The 25,784-nt window shown below is 42.2% G+C and overlaps 1 protein-coding gene across 8 annotated transcripts in view; it reads right to left on the reverse strand.

The window, feature by feature from the left end:
* Positions 1-25,784, reverse strand: part of dus2 (dihydrouridine synthase 2) — a 148,530-nt gene that overhangs the window by 119,941 nt on the left and 2,805 nt on the right. The window contains exons 1-3 of one of the 8 annotated variants that reach the window (XM_072279536.1): positions 16,088-16,104; positions 4,426-4,480; positions 2,350-2,497 (exon numbers count right to left, since the gene is read on the reverse strand). In XM_072279536.1, the coding sequence (XP_072135637.1) occupies positions 2,350-2,478 (129 nt within the window). In that variant the 5' untranslated portion in view covers positions 2,479-2,497; positions 4,426-4,480; positions 16,088-16,104. Of the gene's footprint in view, positions 1-2,349; positions 2,498-4,425; positions 4,481-5,721; positions 5,905-16,087; positions 16,183-19,176; positions 19,264-25,784 lie in introns of those variants that run through there. The other 7 variants (XM_072279535.1, XM_072279533.1, XM_072279532.1 and 4 more) reach the window with 7 other exon arrangements.

The raw sequence follows: 25,784 nt of genomic DNA on the forward strand, positions 1-25,784 counted from the left end.
GTACCACGCTTATGTGGAGGGTGAGAGGTCGCAGCCACTGTATGAGTATCTGAAGGGGCTGCTGCTTAGGTTCTGGTTGCACTTCAGCCCCGCACCCCTTGTATAAGGGCACCCAGTACGGAAGAGGGTGGTGTCACGAGGACGACCTACTGGTGGGCTTGTTCCTGGGCCTGGCTAGGATGGCCATTCGTGTGTCTAGGTGGTGGAAAGTAGAGGGCTGTGCCAGGGGCGATTGCCTGCCCCTTTTCTGAGGATACGTTGGTGCTCAGCTGTCCTTGGAGAGGGAGCATATGGTCACAGTGGGTACAGTGGCTGATCTCTGGGAGTGGTTGGTTCCCCAGGGAATTTTCTGTTTTATAGACGGTAGTAATCATATTGTAATTTGAATTATTCACTGTCTTGTTAATACTTAATGTTTGTACTTTGTGTATTTATGTCAGTAAGCTATTATGTTTTTGTAAAAAAGTTCAAATTCCACTCAGCTCCCATGAACTGGGTTCAATCCTGACCCCAGGTACTGTCTGTGAGGTAGAAAATCCACTGACAGCACCGTTGTGGACAAAATCTGCAATTTTTGCCTGTTCAAGTGTACAATCAGATCATTTCTTCTGTTACACAATCAATAGCATTTTTTTGTCCCTTTAGGAAAATCTTGACCTTGCATTTAATCTATTCTTCTCATGCCCTGATTTATGCCCCAGTACCATAAATGCTTTGATATTTTTATCTAATCATTCACTCAGCTGCTCCCTTGAGTGAAAAGGAAAATATTTCTCCAACCAAACTTAACTTAATTCCTGGCTTCAAATACTTGAAGGCATATTTTTATGCTAGTCAGCTTATTTTTAATTTGAATTTGTAATTATATTCTCAAGTTTCTGCATGAACCAAAATCCACAAAACAGAGACATAAGACATACCTTCCAACAAGGCTGCCAGAGACAACTAGGAAGAGGGAGAAACAAAACTGATTCAAGATGACTGAAATGGCATGGCTAAGTCAAAAAAAGTATCCAATTTGACCCATCACCTCTCCTATTTTCACTTCCATGAAAGATGGGAAAGTTAACAGAGTTGAAAGGGGATAAAATAAGGAGAAAGACAGAGATCAAGAGACAGAGGAGGAGAATAAATAAAAAGGTGAGTGAAAGTGTGCAAGAAAGAGAAAAGGAAAGCAAGAGTAACCAACAATAAGGAAGTGTATAAATGGCTGAGGAAGAAGAAAATATATGAGAAATAACATGTTTATTAAATCAAAATAAATACACGGAGGGAAATAACTAATCAGTCAGCATCTGAAGGAAAAGATAATTCAGTTATCAATGTGGAACACATCAGTGCTAATGGAAGCAACTGCAGGGCTACTGATGGGAATAGCCTGAAGTTGCAAAAGCAAATGTTAAGTAAGACTAGTCACAACTCAACGCACATGGGAGTCATCACACTCTTTGTAAAAATCTCTTCCGGTTTAAATCTGTGTAAATCTCTTCTAGCTTAAAACATAGCAAGTCTGTTCCAGCAAGTCACAGATTTTGTTCTCCAAATGTGCCCAATTCAGTATGCACCAAAATGTAACGGTCAAAGTAAGTCTAGTACATTAGTTCCATGCTAATGGAGTATATTGTTCCATATCAAATCTGTAGTTTTTATATTTTGTGCCAGGACAGGAAGATTGGTGTTTTGTTTTAAAAGAAATCCCTGTGGCCAAAGCTTCACGAATCTAGTTTACTGTGCTGATTATAGCTTCCAAGGCTGTATTTTGCTCTCCTTAGAGGGTTTCTAATCAAATGTTCAGAAAAATCTATTCAATTAGACTAACTCACTGATCCAGACTTTTAGGCTAAGTTTTTTGATAGGGAATTTTGACAATGTTGTCAACATAAAGGCAAAGAAAGAAGATTAAAATCTGAAAACAGATCACTAGTAGAAATATATCCCGGCTCAAGCACCAGAACAGACAAGCCACAATCCTTCATGTGTTTCTGATGTAAATGTGGACTAAAGACCAAATGTCACAATCTTGCTTTTCCTTTGTAGAAGCTGGTCTGTTTTGCTTTTACAGCATTTTTATAGTTTATTCTGTAAATGGCCAAGTGACATAAGGGCTTTGACAAGGCATATTCTCAGACTTTTCTACTGGTTTATCATTTAACACAGACCCAAAACCACTCATCCATGGTTGTAAGTCACAGCTAAAATAACAACAGAGCGGAAAAAAGCATGACAAATATTTTTTGGAGGAATTTATACTATAAGCACATGACAAGTGCCACTGCTGTAAATACCCCCATATTACATTGCCAAACATACTTCCCCATTTCCAGGATTAATACAGGAGCTTTTCCTTACCTCACAGTAGACGATATCTGCTCCATAGTCGAGTGCCAGTAATCTCATTGGTAACGTGCCCACACGCACCATGGGGGCCAGAATCACCTTGTTTCTGTAGCAAAGTCTGCCAGCAGCTTGGTTAACCATTTTTCGTCCAATGGGCTGACTGGTGTGATGGGTGGGGGAAAGAACAGAAATAATTTTTTTACCCCCTGAATGTGCCCCTGCAAGTCTACAAATTTTCAGCAACTACGAAAACCAGCATTCATGTGTCTCCTTTAAGGGAGGAGAAAGGTTAGGGAGGTGAAATCAGAGAGAGATGAAAAATGAGCCAAAGTTAATAGTGGGAGTAGGAGGAGGGTTAATAAAAATAGAGGATATTCAGAAAGGTCAGAATGCAGGAAGGAAATTCCAGAACTTAGCTGACAAGATTATAATAGTGGGATGAAGTGGGAGCCAGACATAAGTCAGGACAAACCTAAAGATTCTCAGACCAGAGGAAGTTACAGGAAATACAATGCCTTGTAAAACCTTAGAGATTGGAACAAGGAGCTTGTTCGGTCAACATGCAATGACATAACACCCTGAGATTTCTCTTAATGTCGAACTAATCACCAAAAGTGCCACATCCTTTCTTTTCCCAGCTCCAGCAAGTGTGATGGTGTATCAGAAACAAGATGGTTGGATGACTTATCTGTAAACAAGACAGATTTGTGCCTTGCTTCTGAGTTCATCCAAAAAGGGGGTTCCATTCTGTCGACAGAAAAGTTGGAGAACTGAGACAGTCAATAACCAATACAGATTACATCGGGCCACCTGTTGTTACACTCTTAGCTTGTCCTAATGTAAAATACCTTAACACAAGATGCTCTAACCTCTAAAGAAAAACAGTACCACAACATCCAGCCACAGACCTGAAAGCTGGAAGGATCTTATACTTTTTGCCTTACCTCATCTTGATCTCAAGAAATTAGTGGCAAATTAGAAAGCCACCTGAGTCACAAAAGACCAGAGAGTGGGGATTAAGAGCCAGCATACAAACTGACAACACAGAACTCAAGTTATATTCAGTAGTATTTAATGGTGGACTGCAAGTACTGTTGTTCAGGTGACAACTAATTTCCATTTTCTCAAATATCTTAAAATTAGGGGACAGAAAATACAAGCAGTAAATTACAAAAAGTTATCATTTAGGTTGTTGTTTAAAATAATAAATTGGAAGATATTAAAAAAAGTGCTTAATTGTGGAATCAAAAAAAAATCTCCTGATATTTGGGCAAGTCTAAAGCAGATTAATGAGGGAGGTATTTTGCACAGCAGTAGTGCCTGAAACACTCAACAGAAAGCACTTTATATTTAATTCCCTTAACAAATTATAAAATCTTACCATTGTGTTCAAAGTACTTCATGGACCTACTCCACCTCTAGCATCTTACAAACCTCAAATTAATGTATTCTTCCCGTTCCAGACTCATGTATATACCCCGTTTGCTTTGTCGCTGTTGTGATGACCATTGGTTCATTACCCAAAAAAATTAGTTGCCCTTACTCTTACATAGTTTTAGGCACCCTAGATTTTTTTTAAATATAAATTTTGTTTCAGATGCGTTTTTTTAAAATCTTTTGCATTAGTGTTAGTAGAAAAGAGCAAATTTTAGATTTCCAAATATTCATTTTCTAAAAAAAATAAATGTTACTGAGGTTTTTGTATTTCATTAAAGAAAGTAATATATTAAGTAACAGCAACACACACGAAATGCTATTGGAACTCAGCAGGCCAAGCAGCATTTATGGCAAAATAGTACAGTCAACATCTAGGGCTGAGACCCTTTGCCAGGACGAAGGGTCTAGGCCCGAAATGTTAACTGTACTTTTTTCCATAGATGCTGCTTGCCCTGCTGAGTTCCTCTAACATTTTTGTGTGTGTTGCTTGGATTTCCAGCATCTGCAGATTTTCTCATTTGTGATATTAAGTAATAGACCACTTTTCAAACTTGATTATACAGCCCAATGCTTAATCAGTTCTTACACCATGGCAAGAGTGAACATAGCAACAAGATACAAGGTGGCCATACTACATCAGCAATGTCTCACCCAAGCAGAAGTTTCGCGGCCAACAGGAGTTTCAAGATATGCTGTCCAAGCTCTTCTGAAGAAACACAAAGAAACAGGCAAGGTTGATGACCAGAAACTGGGTGCAGCAGTCAAGAGATACATCAAACTGACCTCCCTTCAAAATTGGAAGAAGTCCAGCACTACTGTCAGCTCTGAACTCTTAGAAACCATTGGAACTCAAATCCAACCCTCTACAGTCCAGACAGGTCTTGTCTGAAGTAGTCTTCATGGAAGAGCTGCTGCTAAGAAGCCATTCCTCCAAAGTGGAAACAAATCTGAGAGACTTGGCTTATGCACAAAAATAATAGGGCTGGGGTGCTAAACAATGGTAGCAAGTGGTCTGGACTGAAGTGTCAAAATTAAAAATTTTTGGCTCAAACAAGAGGCAGTTTGCCATTTGAAGAGCTGGACAGCGCTACATGGATGGGTGTCTGCAGCCAACAGTTAAGCTCAGTGGAGATTCCCTTCAGGTTTGGGCTGCATTTCTGCAAATTGAGTTGGTGATCTGGTCAGAATTAATGGAATCCTCAATGCCAAGAACAACAAGCAGATTCTCATCCATCATGCAAGCACCTGATTGGTTCTAACTTCAATCTGCAGCAGGACAAGAACCCCAAACACACGGCCAAGGTCATAAACAACTATCTTCAGCGAAAACAAGAACAAGGAGTTCTGTAACAGATGGTACGACCTCCAGAGCCCTGATCTCAACATCATTGAGGCTGTCTGGGATTACCTGGAAAGAGAGAAGCAAGCAAGACAGCCAAAGCCTGCAGAAGAACTGTGGTAAGTTCTGCAAGATACTTGGAATAACCTCCCAGACTACAGGTTTCCCCCGCCATCCGAAGGTAAAGCATTCCAGTGAAACGGTTCGTAAGCTGAAATGTCGTAAAGTGTAGAAGCAATTACCATTTATTAATATGGGAAACATTTTTGAGCATTTCCAGACCCAAAAAATAACCTACCAAATCATGCCAAATAACACATAAAACGTAAAATAACAGTAACATATAGTAAAAGCAGGAATGATATGATAAATACACAGCCTATATAAAGTAGAAATACTTTTTGCAATCATTGAAGTACTGTCTAGCGCAGCGAAAATCTCACGCTTGCGCTCTCGGCAGAAGCACTGTCAGCAGAAGCACTCTCTCCAGTAACCTTTAAGCTATGAGGCTGCCAAATCATACCAAATAACAAATCATACTAAATAACACAAAAATACACAACCTATATAAAGTAGAAATAATGTATGTACAGTGTAGTTTCACTTACGGGAATCGGGATGGTGTGTTAAGCTGAGTCGTCGGAAATTGGGGTGGTGGGAGGTAGAGGAGACTGGGGTGTCATCTCATCGTAGTCTATTTCCAATAGCGCAGCCAGGTCATCTTCTTCTATGTCTGCCTGCCTCGATGTCGAAGGTCGAGGTTCGTCATCTGCTGTGGCTGATGTGCAAGGCTTGAAAAACAACAGGATACTTGACTGCTGAGCCTTGCGCATTTTTGGATCATACAGTTCTTTGTAAGCACTCAAAACATCCTGCAAACCTGCCCTAATCCTACGTGCCCTTTCAAAATTAAAGTCATACTTTTCTGCAATCATTGCAGCGCTGTCAATCGCAGCCAAAATCTCACGCAACTGCTTCACGTTCAGTCCCTGGACGACTTCATTTTTGCTACTACGTTCGGTTTCGATTGTCATCCTTTCCTCTTGCAATTGCGTCAGCTCTTCATCTGTCAATTCTTGGTCATGGGATGCCAAAACCTCTTCAACATCATCTTCCTCAACTTCCAGAAACCCATCCTCTTTAGCCAAGCTCACTATTGTCGTATTTATTGTTGATGGTTCGAAGCCTTTAAAATCGTTCACTGCTTCGGGACATAGTTTCCTCCAAACACCATTTCTCATCGAGACTGTTGGTGATTGCCAGTTTTATATTGTAGTCTTTCCAGATCTCTTGCAAAGATGCTTCGGAGTTGCCCTCTCTGTCAATAGCACTTACAATAAAATGCATCACCTTTTGCGTATAGTAAACCTTAATTGTGGCTATTAGGCCTTGGCCACACGGCTGCAGCAACTAAGTGGTATTCGGCGGTAAGAACGCAACATGAGTGTTACTACCATACGGTAATGGCAGGCGGATGAGCAGCACAATTATCGACAACCATAAGACACCTATTATCGAGGTTATTTTCTCTACAGTATTTATCAACAAAAGGACTAACATATCTGCTCATGTACTCAGAAAAAAAGCACTTGGGTGTTCCAACTGCTTGGATGTGAATGGAACACAACGGGAAGTGTTTTCTTATCAACGCCTTTAAGTGCCCTCGGCTTTTCTGAATGGTACACTAGTAGAGGCTTAGTGGCGTTAATAATAGGCATTAGGGTAAACCTGTCCTTCGATGCCTTGTGTCCCTTAGCCTGCTTTTCTTCTTTCGAAATAAATGTCTTACTCGGCAATTTTTTCCAGTAAATTGCAGTTTCGTCACAGTTAAACACTTGCTTATACGAATAACCACCTTCTGTAATTTCTTCATTTCTGCTGGGAACCTTTCAGCAGCTTCAGTACCAGTCAAAGCACTCTCCCCAGTACATGTTAAACTATGAAGCTGCCCTCGCCACAGAAACCAATCAAACCACCCGTGACTACCTTTAAATTCCACTTTCGCAATACTTTCATCACCATCGTCCAGTGCTTTCTGTTTCAGCTTATTAAAAAGACTGATTTCTCCTAGATAACTTAAAGGAACACCACGTTTTGTACACCCATCAATCCACTCAAGCAATAGACTTCCATTTTATCTATTACTGGATGCCGACTAAGAGAGACCACTTTGCTACGAACAGTAACATCGGTAGCTTTCAAAATTTTTTCTCTCTGCGTATAAATAATGTGAATGGTGGATGCAGGCAAGTCCAACACGCGGACAATGTCCTTACTTCGTTCACCACGATCGAAATGCTTAATTATGTCTAGTTTTACCTTAAGTGTAACACCCTTACGAGCTTTTTTAGGCTTTTCTGATACCTTAGAACTCATCTTGCTAACGGATGCACAAAATAAATCGAGATAAAGCATGTGTTTAAGCAATGGCAGCTAGAATGCAGTTCCAGGGGAGGAGCTTGGCTGCTCCGGGCACGCGCTGCTTTTTTTTCCCGCACGCCAGCAATTTTTTTTTGCACGCCGCCATTTTTCGCGCGTTGGTTTTTTCATAACAGTGAGGTTTTGTAAAGCAAACGTTCGAAAAGCGGGGGACACCTGTATTTGCTTATAAATCTGCACCACAGTACAGGTGTACCCCGCTTTTCAAACGTTCGCTTTACGAAACCTCACTGTTACTAAAGACCTACATTAGTACCGTTTTCCCTTTCAGAAGGTGTTTTCACTGTTACGAAAAAAAAATCAGCATGTGATAAAAGGCAGCGCGCACCCCGAGCAGCCGCTCTCCCTGGATTCAGAACGGCGTTGCTTAAACACGAGCCTGTGAGCAGCTGTTTGCAAGTTGAGTTCTAGGGTATCAGAAAAGCCTGAAAGAGCCCGTAAGGGTGTTACACTTAGCGTAAAACTAGACATAATTAAGCGTTTTGATCGTGGTGAATGAAGTCAGGACAATGTGAGTTTGGCTTGTGGAAGTTGACGAACATGATGTTGAAGAGGTTTTGGCATCCCATGACCAAGAACTGACAGATGAAGAGCTGATACAGTTGGAAGAAAAAAGGATAACAATCGAAACCGAATGAGTAATGATAAAGTACGACTTTAATTTTGAAAAGGTACATTGGTTTAGGGGATATTTGCAGGATGGTTTGAGTCCTTACAAAGAACTGTGTGATAGAAAAATGCGCGAGGCTCAGCAGTCAAGCAAGCCTTCCACATCAGCCACAGCGGACGACGAACCTCGACCTTCAAGGCGGGCAGGGATGGAAGAAGATGAGCTGCCTGTTCTAATGGAAACAGACAATGACAAGATGACACCCCAGTGTCCCACCGCCCCAACCCCCAGGCCACGGACAGATACCGATTCGCGGAGAATGCAACAGTAGCTGGGAGGCACGCAGCACATCTTTAAGAAAAAAGCCAAAATAAACATGCTAATTAATTAGGTGCCACCGACACGTAATTGTCGGCCCAGATCAAAGGCGATACAATCGGCAATCGCCTCTGATCTGGGCCGACAATTATGTGCCGGGTAGCACCTAATTAATTAGCTTGTTTATTTCGGCTTTTTTCTTAAAGATGTGCTGTGAGCCTCCCGGCTACTGCTGGACTTCTGCATGCTTTGTGGCAATGTATCGCTCAGCGGCCTGGAGGATGGGGGCCACTGCACCAGCCAACCTGTGACGACTCAGTCTAACACACCATCATCAGCTGTCTTCCCAATTCTGGTAAGTGATACTACACTGTATGTACATTATTTCTACTTTATATAGGCTGTTTATTTTTACGTGTTATTTGGCATGATTTGGCAGCTTCATAGCTTAAAGGTTACTGGAGAGAGTGTTCTTGCCAACAGCGCGTGCGTGAGATTTTCTGCCAACGGCGCTCGCGTGAGATTTTCACTACGGAGAACAGTTCAGTAATGATTGTGGAAAAGTATTTCTACTTTATATAGGCTGTGTATTTATCATATCATTCCTGCTTTTACTATATGTTACTGTTATTTTAGGTTTTATGTGTTATTTGGCATGATTTGGTAGGTTATTTTTGGGTTTGCGAACGCTCATAAAATTTTCCCATATAAATAAATGGTAATTGCTTCTTCGCTTTACGACATTTCAGCTTACGAACCGTTTCATAGGAACGCTCTACCTTCGGATGGCGGGGTAACCTGTGTACCGAAAAGAATTGATGCAGATTTAAAGGCAAAGGATCTAAATACTGGTTTGATTTAGTTTTTTATTGTTTTCTGCTCTTTATAGTAATTTTTTTTGATATTTAGAAATTTTTCATTTTTTCATTATTTGTGAAAGCATCTTCACTTTACTGATTTTTTTTACAAATGCAAAAGACTTTTTCAGAGTGCTGTAAATTTGCAAGCAAGTTTTTATTTTCTGTGTAAGATACTGATGACTATATAGCCATACTGTTCCACAAAAGTGAGTGGCAAAAGTTCCTTCGGGTTAGCAGCCACTTGGCAAATGCCAATAAAAAGGAGTGAGCTTTAAGCACAGTAGCAATTGTGGGAGCAGCAATTGTTGGAGTGGGCCAGAGTTAAGAGTTGGGAGCTGAGGTTTTGGCACATGAGGCTGCAGTGAGGGGAGGTGGAGGCCAGGTTGAATTTTCTTGTCGTGTTTCTTTTTCTTTCTTTATTGGTGTCCAGCTAGAGTAGTGAGAATGGATCCCAAGTCAGCGGTGTGTTCCTCATGGAAGATGTGGGAGGTCTGGGAGACCACCAATCTCTACATCTGCAAGAAATGCATTTGGGTGCAGTTACCTATCAACCATGAACCAGAGCTGCAGCTGGATGATGTTTGGTTCATTCGGAAGAATGAGGAGGTGATAGATAAGAGCTACAGGGAAGTAGTCACACTTAAGTTGCAGGAGGCAAGTAGCTGGGTGACTGTCAGGAGAGGGAAAGGTAATGGGCAGATGGCACAGAGAACCCCTGTGGACATTCCTCTCAAGAACAAATATACTGCCTTGGATACTGTTGGGCAGGACAACCTAGCAGATGAAACCCACAGCAGTTGGGTCTCTTGCACTGAATCTAGCCCCGTGACTGCAAAGGAAGGGGGAAAAAGAGACAAGCAGCATTGGTTAGGAAAACAGGCAGCAAGATCTGTGGACAAAAATGGTACTCCCAGATGGTATGTTGCCTCCAAGGTGCCAGGGTTAGGGACAAATTAAGTCCAAGCATTTTTAAGGGGAAGGGTGAGTAGCCAGAGGTTGTGGTCCACATCAGTACCAATGGCTTAGTCAGGAAGGATGATGGGGTCCTGCAAAGTGAGTTCAGGGAGTTTGGTGCTAAGTTAAAGGATCTCCAGGGTAGTGATCTCAGGATTGCTACCCATGCCATTAGTTTGGCGAGAAATAGGAAGATAATGCCTAAAGAGATTGTAAAGAAAGGAAGGCTTCAGGTTTTTGAACCATTGGGTTCTCTTCCAGGGAAGATGGGACCTGTACAAATGGATGCCTTGCATGTGAACTGGAGACACATCAATACTCTTACGGGAAGGTTTGCTAGCGCTGGGGCTTTGCGGGGTTTAAACTAGAGTTGCAGGGGACGAGAACCAGAGTGCCAGGGCAGTGGAGTGATTGTGGAGAAAGTAGATGTTAAGCCTACAAGCAAAAACAGGAACCGAAAGGTTGAGCATGGTGGGCCTAATGTTCTGAGTTAATGCACGGAGAATTGCAGGAGGGATAGATGAACTTAAAGCATGGATGAGCATGAGGAATTATGAAGTTGTAGCCATTAGCGAGACTTAGTTGTAAGAGGGCACAAATATCAGCTCAATGTTCCTGGGTTCTTTACTTTAGACATGGTAGAGGGGAGGCATTAAAGGGGAGGGTGGCACTACTCACCAGGGGAAATATCACAACAGTGCTCAGCGAGGACATACTGGAGGGCTAGACTGCTGAGGCAATTTGGGCAAACCTGACAAACGTTAAAGGGATGACCATGTTTGTGGAACTATATTATAGACCTCCCAATAGTCAATGGGATTTAGAGGGGCAAATTTGTAGAGATAGCAGCCAGTTGCAGGAAATATAAGGTTGTGATAGTTGTTAAATTATAAGTTGTCACATATTCACTGAGACGTCATACTGAATGAGATAAATGTGTTCAGGAAAGTTTCCTTCATAAATACTGTATATAGAAGTCCCAACTAGAGAGAGTGCAATATTGGATCTCTTCTTAGGAAATGAGATAGGACAGGTGACTGAAGTGTGTAAGGTAATTCTTTGGATCTAGTGATCATAATTTCATTTGTTTAAAAATAATTAAGCAGAAGGGTCTTTTGGTTGATATTTAAAATTGAGAAATGCCAATTTTGACAACATCAGAAAGGATCTGGCAGGTGTAGATTGTAATAGGTTGCCTTCTGGTAAAATGTTGCCTGATAAGAGGGAGGCCTTCAGAAATGAAGAATTAAGAGTACAAAATTACTCCTGTTCATATTCCTGTTAGAATAACGGGCAAGGCCCGTAGGTTTAAGGAATCTTGGTTTTTGGGGGATAGTGAGGATATGGTTAAGGCAGGAAAGGCAGCAAGGAACAAATGAAGTACTTGACGAGTATAAGAAATGCAAGGGAATACTTAAGAGGGAAAACAGGAGGGCTAAAAGAAGGCATGAGGTTGCTCTGGCAGACAAGGTGATGGAGAATCTTATTCTATAAATATATTATGAGCAAAAGGGACAGCAAGGGATAAAATGCGTGCACTTGAAAACTAGCATGATCATCTATACATGGAGCCAAAAAAGATAGGGGAGACCTAAAATAGAAATTTTGCATCTATATTTACTTGGGAGACAGATACCAAGTTGAATGAACTTGGGCAAAACAGTAGTGCACTCATGGACTGTAGACCGATTACAGAAAAGTAGGTGTTTGCTGCTTGAAGCAAATTAGGGTGGATAACTGCTCAGGGTCTTACAAGGTTTCCCTTGTACCCTGAGGGAGGCTAGTGCATAAATTGCACGGGCCCTGACAGAGATATTTAAAATGTCCTCAGCCACAGCTAAGGTGGCAGAGCACCAGAGGATAGCTAATGTTGTTCTGTTGTTCAAGAAAGGCTCTAAAAATAAGCTGGGAAAATATAGGCTGGTGAGCCTGATATCAATAGTAGGTAAATTATTGGAAAGTATTCTAAGGGACAGGATATATAACTATTTTGATAAACAGGCCCTGGTTAGGGATAGTCAACATGGCTTTTGTGTACGGTGGGCCATGTCTAAACAATCTTAAGTGTTTTTGAGGAGGTTACCAGGAAAGATAATGAAGAAAAGGCAATGAATGTTGTCTACATGGACATTAGCAAGGCCTTTGACAAAGTCCTGCATGGGAGGCTGGTCCATAAGGTTCAGTCACATGGCATTCAGGAAGTAGTAGTAGATTGGAATTGACACTGAAAGTAGGGGAATAGGAGCAAGAAAATCTTACTCCTTAAGTAGGAGAAGCCAGAGTGGTAGTAAATAGTTGCCTAACTGGAGGCCTGTAATTAGTGACGTGCCGCAGGGATCAGTGATAGGTCCAGTTTTGTTTGTCGTTCATATCAATGATGGGGATGATAACTTAATAAAAACTGGATCAGCACATTTGCAGTTGACACCAAGACTGAGGATATTGTGGACAGCAAAGAAGGTTATTAAAGCCTGTGGTGGGCTCTGGACCAGCTGGCAAAAGGGGCTGAAGAACAGCACATAGAATTTAATTCAGACAAGCGTATCTGTCCTTCTGCAGCCTCTCTTCCTCAAAATTACCTGCCCCTTCCCCTATCTTCATATAGTCTGCAAATTTTGCAATGAAGTCATGAATTCCATCATTTAAATCTTTGACATATAACGTAAAAAAATCAATCCCATCACAGACAACTGTGGAACACCACTAGTCACCAGCAGCCAAACAGAAAAGGCTCCCTTTATTCCCATTCTTTGCCTCCTGCCAATCAGCCACTGCTTTATCCATGCTAGCATCTTTCCTGTAATACCATGGGCGCGTAGCTTATTAAGCAGCCTCAACTATGGCACCTTGTCAAGCGCCTTCTGAAAATCCAAGTACACAACATCAACTGACTCTCCCTTGTCTGTCCTGCTTGTTAGTCTTTCAAAGAATTCCAACAGCTTTATCAGGCAAGGTCTTCCCTCGAGGAAACCATGCTGACTACGGCCTATTTTATCATGTGCCTCCAACTACCTTGAGACCTCATCCTTAATAATAGATTCCAACATCTTCACAACCACTGGCCTATAGTTTCCTTTCTTCTGCCTCTCTCCCTCCTTGAAGAGTGGAGTGATATTTGCAATTTTCCAGTCTTCCAGAACCATTCCAGAATCTAGTGATTCTTGAAAAATCATTACTAACGCCTCCACAGTCTCTTCAGCCATCTCTTTCAGAACCCTGGGGTATACACCATCTGGTCCAGATGACTGATCTAGCCTCAGACCTTTGTTTCCCAAAAACCTTCTCTCTTGTTATGGTAATTTCACACACTTCATGACCCCTGACACCTGGAACTTCCACCATACTGCTCGTGTCTTCCACCATGAAGACTGATGCAAAATACTTTGTCCGCCGTTTCCTTGTCACAGATTATTACTTCTCCAGCATCGTTTTCCAGCAGCCCAGTATCCACTCTCGCCTCTCTTTTACACTTTATCTATCTGAAGAAACTTTCGGTATCCTTTCATATGCCATCTTTATCTTAATAACTTTTTACTTGCCTGCTGTTGTAATCTGAAAGCTTCCTAATGCTCTAACTTCCCACAAATATTTGCTCTATCATATGCCCTCTCTTTGGTTGTTCTGTTGGCTTTGACTTCTCTTGTTGTGTCATCTTCCCTTTGGAATGCTTCTTTCTCTTTGAGATGTATATATCCTGGGCTTTCCCATTGCTTCCAGAAATTCCAGCCATTGCTGCTCTGCCATCATCCCTGCCAGTGTTCTTTTCCAATCAATTCTGGCCAACTCCTCCCTCATGCCTCTGTAATTTTCTTTATTCCACTGTAATACTGATACATCTGACTTTAGCTTTTCCTTCTCAAATTTCAGGATGAATTTAATTATATTATGATCACTTGCCCCTAAAGATTCTTTTACCTTAAGCTCTCTAATCAATTCTGGCTCACTGCACAACACCTAACCCAGAATTGCTGATCCCCTTGTGGGCTAAACCATGAGCTGCTCTAACAAGCCATCTCATAGGCACTCTAGAATTTCCCCTCCTGGAATCCAGCACCAATCTGATTCTGCCAATCTGCCTGCATATTAAAATTCCCCATGACTATTGCAACATTTTCTTTTTGGCATACATTTTCTATCTCCTGTTGTAATTTGTAGACCACATCTTTAACCACAGTTTGGAGGTCTGTATATAACTCCCATCAGGATATATTGAGCCTTGTCATTTCCTAGCTCTATCCACAATGATTCAACACCTTCTTGCTCTATGTCACCTCTTTCTAATGATCTGATTTCTCTTTTTACTCAGAGAACAATGCCACCCCCTCTGCTTCCTGCCTGTTTTATTTGGTACTATGTGTATCCTTGGACATTAAGCTCCCAGCTGTGATCTTTCAGCCATGATTCAGTGATGCCTACAACATCGTACATGCTAATCTGTAACTGTGCTACAAGTTCATCTACTGTATTCCCTATACTGCGCGCATTCAAATATAACATCTCCAGTCGAGAATTCACCCTTTTCGATTTTGTCCACCTTTCATGTTGCAACTCATGTTTCACCAATGAGAGGGAACTTGATGATGGTGAGGACAATATGAGTGAGGTCGATGTTCTGCAGCATGCTGATATTAAGGGAGAGGAGGTGTTGGAGTTGTTAAAATACATTAGGACAGATAAGTCCCTGGGGCCTGACGGAATATTCCCCCGGCTGCTCCACGAGGTGAGAGAAGAGATTGCTGAGCCTCTGGCTAGGATCTTTATGTCCTCATTGTCCACAGGAATGGTACCGGAGGATTGGAGGGAGGCAAATGTTGTTCCCTTGTTCAAAAAGGGTAGTAGGGATGTCCGGGTAATTATAGACCAGTGAGCCTTACGTCTGTGGTGGGAAAGCTGTTGGAAAAGATTCTTAGAGATAGGATCTATAGGCATTTAGAGAATCATGGTCTGATCAGGGACGGTCAGCATGGCTTTGTGAAGGGCAGATCGTGTCTAGCAAGCCTGTGGTTGGTGCGTGCAATGCACTGCCTGAGTCAGATACACTAGTGAAGTTTAAGAGTCTACTAGACAGGTATATGGAGGAATCTAAGGTGGGGGCTTATATGGGAGGCAGGGTTTGAGGGTCGGCACAACATTGTGGGCCGAAGGGCCTGTACTGTGCTGTACTATTCTATGTTCTATGTTCATCCTGAAGAGAAGGTTAAGAGAAGTTTGGATAAGTACATGGATGGGACGGAGGGGCATGGAAATTTATGGTTCAGGTGCAGGTCGATGGGACTGGGCAGAATAACAGTTTGGCGTGGACTAAATGGGCTGTAGGTCCTTTTCTGTGGGTGGTGCTCCATGACTCTATGCACTTTGATTTGACAGATAATCCAGGCAGGGCTATGTTGCCAAAAATTTTGCTGTAGTTTTACAGTATGACTCATCAACAAACAACGATAAAGATTATAAACTAAAGACTAAAATTCAATGCTGCAACTTTAAAACTAAATTTTCTGCATTAGGAAAAATAATTCTGAAGAGCTGAGATCAATGATTTCTGAAGTTGGCACCAGCTACCCCTCCTTGGTTACATTCTGCATCACTCATAGACTGCAGTAATATAACCCAAGGTGGAACTCTGTGCAGCATATCAACTACAAGCTGTCGGGAGCATCCAGTGCTATTTGTTTGCAAACTTGGCCTTTTAATTTCAGACTGATTATTGCTTGCAAGTTACATTAAGAAATGAAGACTGGTTCCCATTTATGGCCAGATGTTGTACAAAAAATATTGGTTTGAAATTTAACTTACTCAAAAACAGCTTGGATCTCTAGAGGTATCAGCTGCTATGTTAGAAAGCTGGGCTTGGCAAAAACATCCCCTGGCCCTGGACAGTGAATATGATCCTAAAAAGGCAATAACCCAAAATGATAATATTTGCCAAACTTTGGATCAGAATGATCATAAAAATTATAATTCAAATATTACAATGTTGATGTTAATCATGTGATTATAAAAAGACAGACTGCAAACAAACTTCAGCATAAAAACACTAACTCCAGCACTAATACCATCAAAGCTGCAAATTTGAAACAGAACATAGAACAGGAGGATGTCCTTCAGCCCATGATGTCTGCACTGAACAGAATGCCAAATTAAACTAAATGTCTTCTGCCTGTACACCATCCATATTCCTCCATTACCTACATATTCATGTACCTGTCTAAAAGCCTCTTAAACACCACCGTCATATCTGCTTCTACTACTATTCCTGGAAGCCCATTCCAGGCACCTGCCACCCTCTATAAAAAGAATATGTTACAGCCAGGGACTTTATCCAGGACAACCTCAGAAAGGTGCTGCCAAAGTTATACCAACATGTCTCCTGCCCCACTAGAGGCCCGAATATACTTGATCACTGCCACACAGCAGTCAAGGATGCCTACCGTTCCATCCCACGACCTCACTTCGGAAAATCGGACCATCAGGCCGTACTCCACCTCCCGGCTTACAAACAGAAACTGAAGCGGGAGGTCACGGTGTCAAAAGTAGTGTCGTGTTGGACAGGGGAAATGGATGAGGTCCTCCATGACTGCTTTGAATCGGTGGACTGGTTAGTATTCAAGGACTCGGGAGCTAACCTTGATGAGTATGCCTCAGCTGTCACGGACTTTATTTGGAAATGCATGGAGGACTGTGTGTCTCGCAAGACAATCCAGGTATTCCCTAACCGGAAACCTTGGATGAATTAGGAGGTCAAGTCCCTTTTAAAGGCTAGAGCTGCGGCTTTTAGGTCCAGGGATACCGGTCGCTACACAGGATCCAGGCGTGAACTCCGGAAAGCCATTAAGGGCGCCAAGAGGCAATATCGAGCCAAGTTGGAAGCCCAGGCTAACCAGAGGGATGCCAGTAGACTATAGCAGGATCTAAATGAGATCACTGGGCACAAAGAAAAGGCTGGGAATATCAGTAACTGTGGCGCTTCTCTTCCTGACGAACTTAACGTATTCTATGCAAGATTTGAACAGAAGAGGAGCGTCCCGCTCCCTCCGGATGAACCGGCCCTGGTGGCATCGAGGTTCATCATCACCGAGGAGGACGTTAGAAGGGCCTTCCTGAAGATAAGTCCAAGGAAGGCGATGGGCCCAGATGGCATCCCAGGACGGGTTCTCCAGGCCTGTGTAAGCGAGCTAGCTGGAGTGTTTGCTGAAATCTTCAACTGCTCCTTGCTTCAGTCTAAGATCCCCTCGTGTTTTAAGAAGGCAACAATAATCCCAGTGCCGAAGAAGAGCAAGGTGGCATGCCTGAATGACTATCGACCTGTGGCTCTGACGTCAATTGCTATGAAGTGCTTCGAGAGATTGGTTATGGCACACATCAACCACAGCCTACCAGTCAACATCGACGCTTTGCAATTTGCCTACCGGAGCAACAGGTCAACGGCAGATGCCATCTCTCTGACCCTACATTCCTCCTTAGAACACCTGGAGAATAAAGATGCATATGTAAGGCTCCTTTTCATTGACTACAGCTCTGCCTTTAATACCATCATTCCAAATAAACTGATTCCGAAGCTCCGGAACCTGGGCCTCAGCACTCAGATCTACAGCTGGATCCTCAGCTTCCTTAAAGACAGGACCCAGGCTGTAAAAATAGGGGACAATTACTCCTCTACAATCACTCTGAGCACCGGTGCCTCACAAGGCTGTGTACTCAGCCCCCTGCTGTACTCACTGTACACCCATGATTGTGTAGCCAAGTTTCCATCAAACTCAATATATAAGTTTGCTGATGACATAACAATTGTAGGCCGTATCTCGGGTAATGATGAGTTTGAGTACAGAGAGGAAATTAAGAACCTGGTGACATGGTGCAAAGCCAATAACCTATCCCTCAATGTCAGCAAGACGAAGGAATTGGTTGTTAACTTCAGAAGGAGTAGCGGACTGCACGACCCAATTTACATCGGTGGTGCGCAAGTGGAACAGGTCAAAAGCTTTAAGTTCTTTGGGGTCAATATCATAAGTGACTTGACTTGGTCCAACCAAGCAGAGTTTACTGCCAAGAAGGCCCACCAGCGCCTTTACTTCCTGAGAAAACTAAAGAAATTTGGCCTGTCCCCTAAAACCCTCAAAGTTTTTATAGATGCACTGTAGAAAGCATTTTTCTAGGGTGCATCACAACCTGGTATGGAAGCTGTCCTGTCCAAGACCGAAAGAAGCTGCAGAAGATTGTGAACACGGCATAGCACATCACACAAACCAATCTTCCATCCTTGGACTCACTTTACACCGCACGCTCTCAGAGCAGTGCTTCCAGGATAATCAAGGACACGACTCACCTAGCCAACACACTTTTCATCCCTCTTCCCTCCGGGAGAAGGCTCAGGAGCTTGAAGACTCATATGGCCAGATTTGGGAACAGCTTCTTTCCAAATGTGATAAGACTGCTGAACGGATCCTGACCCAGATCAGGGCCGTACCCTCCAAATATCCGGACCTGCCTCTCAGTTTTTTTGTACTACCTTACTTTCCATTTTTCTATTTTCTATTTATGATTTATAATTTAAATTTTAAATATTTACTAATTTTTTACTATTTTTATATTATTAATATTTAATATTTGTAATCCAGGGAGTGGGAAGTGCAGAATCAAATATTGCTGTGATGATTGTACGTTCTAGTATCAATTGTTTGGCGACAATAAAGTATAAAGTAAGATATGTCTCACTCATCTCCTTTAAATTTCTCCCTGTTACATTAAATCCATATCCTCTAGCACTTGGCATTTCTAATTAGGGAAAAAGATTCTGGCAGTCTACTGCCTCTCATAATTTATAAACTTGTATCTGGTCTCCCCTCAGCCTCTGACACTCCACTGTAAACACAAATTAATCCAACCTCCTCTTAAAGCTCTTCTCTAATCCATGCAGCATCCTAGTAAACCTCTTCTGCAGCTGTTTGCAAAGCCTCCACATCATCCGGTACCTAAGAAATATAAAGTAATATGCTTCAGTAACTACTACCTGGTGGCTCTGACATTTACCATCACGAAGGCTGTTTGGGGCACACATTAACTCCAGACCCCCAGACAATCTGACCTACTGCAATTCACCACTGCTGAAGCAGGTCCACAGTGAAGTCCATTTCTCTAGCTCTACACTCACATCGGAACATTTGGACAGTAAAGATGTCGATAATAGAAAGGGAAGTAGTGCACATGCTCCTGTTTACATCAATGGTGCTGAGAGCTTCAAGTTCCCTCTGCATTACCCTCTACACCACTATTTCATCATTTCATAAAAAGTACAACACAGAAATAGGACCTACGGCCCACCATTTAAACTGCCTACATCCATCAAACTGCACCGGGACCAAAGCCCTCCATACCCCTACCATCCATATACCTATCCAAACTTCTCTTAAACATTGAAATCGAGTTCACATTCACCACTTGCACTAGCAGCTTGTTCCCCACTCTCTGAATTAAGATGTTTTCCCTCATATTTCCCTAAAACTTTTCACCTTTCACCCTTAATCCATGACCTCTAGTTGTAGTCCCATCCAACCTCCATGGAAAAATCCTCCTTCCATTTCCCCTATCTATACCACTCATAATTTTGTATATCTCTACTAAATCGCTGCTCAATCTTCTACATTCCAAGGAATAAAGTCCTAACCTATCCAATCTTTTCTTATAACTCAGGTCCTCCAGACTCAGCAACAACCTTGTAAATTTTCTCTGTACTCTTTCAACCTTGCTTGCATCTTTCCTGCAGGTAGGTGAGTAAAACTGCACACAATATTCCAAATTAGGGCTCACCAACGTCTAAAACAACTTCAACATAACATCCCATCTCCTGTACTCAATACTTTGATTTATGAGGCTAATATGTCAAAAGCTTTCTTCATTACCCTATCTACCTGTGACGCTACCTTCAATGAATTATGGACCTATATTCCTAGATCCCTTTGTCCTACAACACTCCTCAGTGCCCGACCATTCATTGTGTAAGATCTACCCTGGTTGGTCCTACTGAAGTGCACAGCTCGCACTTGTCTACCTTACATTCCATCTGCAATTTCTCAGCCAGTCCAGATCCCACTGCAAGCTCTGATAGTCTTCCTCACTGTCCACGCACAAATACTTCTGTGTCCAGCGTCACTTTATGGATATACAACCAATTAAGGTACAGTACACAAGCTATCTTGTATATTTCTGAACTGTGGTAATTTCTGGATTGCTGCCCGTGCCAAGCGCCAGTGAGGGTAGAAACAGGATGATTTGGCAAATTAATGTGTGGCTGAGAAGCTGGTGCAGGGGGCAAGGCTTTGGGTTCTTGGATCATTGGGATCTTTTCTCTGGAAGGTATGACCTGTTCAAAAGGGACAGGTTGCACCTGAACCCAAGGGAGACCAATATTCTTGCGGGCAGGTTTGTTAGAGCTGTTAAGCAAAGATACGGTGCAGTTAGACTGTCAGGAAGGGCAGGGAGATGACAGGACATAATTGCAGCCAGCAGGGTGAGTATCAGTGCAATAGTGATGCAGAGTCAAAAAGGGTAGCAAATGCAGCACTCAAAGTATTATATCTCATTGCACAGAGTATAAGAAATAAGGTGGATGATTTTGTTGCACTATTACAAATTGTCAGGTATGATATTGTGGCCATCACTGAATTGTGGCTGAATTATGGCTGAAGGATGGTTATAGTTGGGAGCTGAATGTCCAAGGTTACATGTTGTATCTGAGGGATAGGAAGGTCGGCAGAGGGGGAGGCGTGGCTCTGTTGGTAAATAATGGCATTAAATCAGTAGAAAAATCAGTAGTAGATAGGATCAGAAGATGTTGAATCCTTGTGAGTTGAGTTAAGAAACTGCAAGGGTAAAAGAACCCTGACGGCAGTTATGTACAGGCCTCCCTACAGCGGCTGAGATGTGGGCCAAAGATTACAACAGGAAATAGAAAAGGTGTGTCCAAAGGGCAATGTTATGATAGTCATGGGAGATTTCAAAATGCAGGTCAGTTGGGAAAATCAGGTTCGAATGGATCTCAAAACGAGAGTGAGTTTATTGAATGCCTATGAAATGGCTTTTTAGAGCAGTTTGATGTTGAGCCTACTCGTGGATCAGCTATACTGGATTGACTGTCATGTAACGACTCAGAGGTGATTAGGGAGCTTAAGGTAAAAGAACCCTTAGGAGACAGTGATCACAATATGACTATCAAAGTTCAACTTGAAATTTGATAGGGAGAAAATAAAGTCTGACGTAGCAGTATTTCTGTGGAGTAAAAGAAATTATAGTGGTATGAGAGGAGCTGGCCAAAGTAAATTGGAAGGAGATGCTGGCAGGGATGACAGCAGAGCAGCAATGGAATGAGTTTCTTGGAAAAATGAGGAAAGTGCAGGATAGATGTATTCTAAACATAAAGCAACACTGAAATGGCAAAATATTACAACAGTGGCTGACAAGGGAGGTCAAAGCTAATGTAAAAGCAAAAGAGAGGGCATACAACAAAACAAAAATTAGTGGTTAGACAAGAGTATTGGGAAGCTTTTAAAACCCTACAGAGAGCAACTAAAATAATCATTACAGAGAAAAGATGAAATTTGAAAGCAAGCCAGCAAACAATATTAAAGTGGATAGTAAAAGCTTTTTCAAGCATGTAAAAAATAAAAAAAGAGATGCGAGTGGATATAGGACCACTAGAAAATGAGACCAGAGAAATAATAACAGGGGCCAAGGAGATGGCAGATGAACAAAATGACTATTTTGCATCAGTCTTCACTGTGGAAAACACCAGCACTGTGCCAGATATTGAAGGGTGTGACAGATGAGAAGTGAGTGCAGTTACTATTACAAAAATCTCGAGACCTGAAGGTACAGAAGTCACCCAGACCAGATGAACTGCCCCCTAGGGTTCTGAAAGAGCTAATGGTAGAGATTGTGGCGGCATTAGCAATGATCTTTCAAAAATCATTGGATTCTGGCATGGTGCCAGAAAACTGGAAAATTGTAAATGTCACTCTACTCTTTAAGAAAGGAGGAAGGCAGCAGAAAGGAAATTATAGACCAGTTAGCCTGACCTCAGTGGTTGGGAAGATATTAGAGTCAATTGTTAAGGATGAGGATATGGAGTAGTTGGTGACACAGGACGAGATAGGACAAAGTCAGCATGGTTCCTTAACGGAAAATATTGCTTGACAAACCTGTTGGAATTCTTTGCGGAGATTACACATGGATAGATAAGGTTGGGGGGGGTGGGGGTGCAGTGGATGTTGTACATTTGAACTTTCAGAAGGCCTTTGACAAGGTGCCTCACATGAGTCTGCCTACCAGAGCCCATGGTATTACAGTTACCGGCATGGTTAGAGCGTTGGCTGATAGGTAGAAACCATAGAAACTACAGCACAGAAACAGCCCTTTTGGCCCTTCTTGACTGTGCCGAACCATTTTTCTGCCTAGTCCCACTGACCTGCACACGGACCATATCCCTCCATACACCTCCAATCCATGTATCTGTCCAACTCATTCTTAAATGTTAAAAAAGAACCCGCATTTACCACCTCATCTGGCAGCTCATTCCATACTCCCACCACTCTCTGTGTGAAGAAGCCCCCCCACTAATGTTCCCTTTAAACTTTTCCCCCTTCACCCTTAACCCATGTCCTCTGGTTTTTTCTCCCCTTGCCTCAGTGGAAAAAGCCTGCTTGCATTCACTCTGTCTATACCCATCATAATTTTATATACCTCAATCAAATCTCCCCTCATTCTTCTACGCTCCAGGGAATAAAGTCCTAACCTATTCAACCTTTCTCTGTAACTGAGTTTCTCAAGTCCCGGCAACATCCTTGTAAACCTTCTCTGCACTCTTTCAACCTTATTTATATCCTTCCTGTAATTTGGTGACCAAAACTGAACACAATACTCCAGATTCGGCCTCACCAATGCCTTATACAACCTCATCATAACATTCTAGCTCTTATACTCAATACTTTGATTAATAAAGGCCAATGTACCAAAAGCTCTCTTTACGACCCTATCTACTTATGACGCCACTTTTAGGGAATTTTGTATCTGTATTCCCAGATCCCTCTGTTCTACTGCACTCCTCAGTGCCTTACCATTAACCTTGGTTTACCTATGTTCTACCTTGGTTTGTCCTTCCAACGTGCAATACCTCACACTTGTCTGTATTAAACCATCTGCCATTTTTCAGCCCATATTTTCAGCTGGTCCAAGTCCCTCTGCAGGCTCTGAAAACCTTCCTCACTGTCTACTACACCTCCAATATTTGTATCATCAGCAAATTTGCTGATCCAGTTTACCACATTATCATCCAGATCATTGATATAGATGACAAATAACAATGGACCCAGCACTGATCCCTGTGGCACACCACTAGTCACAGGCCTCCACTCAGAGAAGCAATCCTCTACCACCACTCTTTGGCTTCTTCCATTGAGCCAATGCCTAACCCAATTTACCACCTCTCCATGTATACCTAGCGACTGAATTTTCCTAACTAACTCCCATGAGGGACCTTGTCAAAGGCCTTACTGAAATCCATGTAGACAATATCCACTGCCTTCCCTTCATCCACTTTCCTGGTAACCTCCTCAAAAAACTCCAATAGATTGGTCAAACATGACCTACCGCGCACAAAGCCATGTTGACTCTCCCTAATAAGTCCCTGTCTATCCAAATGCTTGTAGATTCTGTCTCTTAGTACTCTCTCCAATAACTTACCTACTACCGACATTAAACTCACCGGCCTATAATTTCCCGGATTACTTTTCGATCCTTTTTTAAACAACGGAACAACATGAGCCACTCTCCAATCCTCCGGCACCTTACCCGTAGACAGCGACATTTTAAATATTTCTGCCAGGGCCCCCGCAATTTCAACAGGCAGCGAGGCAGCGAGTTTGCTGGTTGGCGGCCAGTGACGAGTGGTGTTCCACAGGGGTCACTATTAGGACGACTTTATGCTGTATATCGATGATTTAGATGATGGAATAGACAGCTTTGTTGCCAAGTTTGCAGATGATACAAAGATTGATGGAGGGGCATGTAGTGTTAAGGAAACAGGTAGGGTGCAGAAGGACTTAGACAGATTAGGAGAATGGGCAAGAGTGGCAAATGAAATACGATGTTGGAAAATGAATGGTCATGCACTCTAGTGATAGAAATAAATGACAGACCATTTTATAAACAGGGAGAAATACCAAAAATCTAAGATGCAAAGGGACTTGGGAGCCCTTGAGCAGAACACCCTATAGGTTAACTTGCAAGTAGTCAGCGGTGAGGAAGACAAATGCAATGTTAGCATTCATTTCAAGAGGCCTAGAATACAAGAGCAGGGAAGTGATGCCTCACCTTGAATACTGTGAACAATTCTGATTTCCTCATCAAAGATGTGCTGGCATTGGAGAAGGTTCAGAGGAGGTTCACAAGGATGATTCGGGGAATGAAGGAGTTATCATACAAGGAACGTTTGATAGCTCTGGGTCCATACTCACTGGAATTTAGAAGGATTGGCGGGGGGGAATCTCATTGAAACCTTCCAAATGTTGAAAGGCCTAGACAGACTAGATGTGGAAAGGATGTTTCCTAGCCTCCCCCACCATAGGAAAAGATAGCACAGTCTCAGGATAGAGGGGTGTCCATTTAAAACAGAGATGCAAAGTTTCTTTAGCCAAAGGGTGGTGAATTTGTGCAATTTATTACCACAGGTAGCTGTGGAGGCCAAGACGTTGGGTGTATTTAAGGCAGAGGTTGATAGGTTCTTGATTGGACATGTGAACAATTACAGGGAGAAGGCTGGGGAGTGGGACTGAGGAGGGGAAAAAAAGATCCACCATGATTGAATGCTAGAGTAGACTCAACAGGCCAAATGGCCTAATTCTGCTCCTATGTTTATGGGCTATCTTATGTATTTATATTTATTGTGTTTTTTATTAATGCTTATCTTATTGTGTTTCCTTTTGTGCTACATTGGATCTGAAGTATCAATTATTTCATTCTCCTTTACACTTGTCTACTGGAAATGCCATTAAACAATCTGGAAATCATATAAATAATAACAGATCAAGTCGAAGGGGTAGAATTACACAAGAAAGATTAACCTTGGGGAAATATAAAAAGGGACAACAGAATCACCATCTCGAATCACCAATGATCGTACTCTTAAAATATCACAACAGCTTTTCAAGTCTGTAACTGAATTTTTATGTTAAAATTTAGTGGAACACAAGTTTGAACAGAAACGTATATAAAAATCAGAAAATGTCAAATTTACTCAGCATTCCAGGCAGCACCTGTCTGTTTTGTGGAGGTAAAAACTGACTTAATGTTTGAGATTCATGACCTTACATAAGATTGCACTCATAAAGCAAAAGTTAGATGCTAAAAATCCAGGGGGAAAAAATAGGAAATACAGTAGTAACACCTGAAGTGCTGGAGGAACTGAGTGGGTCAGACAGCATCTGTAGAGGGAATGCAGCAT

The sequence above is a fragment of the Mobula birostris genome, chromosome 15, assembly GCF_030028105.1.
Source record: "Mobula birostris isolate sMobBir1 chromosome 15, sMobBir1.hap1, whole genome shotgun sequence".
NCBI classification, from domain to species: Eukaryota; Metazoa; Chordata; class Chondrichthyes; order Myliobatiformes; family Myliobatidae; genus Mobula; species Mobula birostris.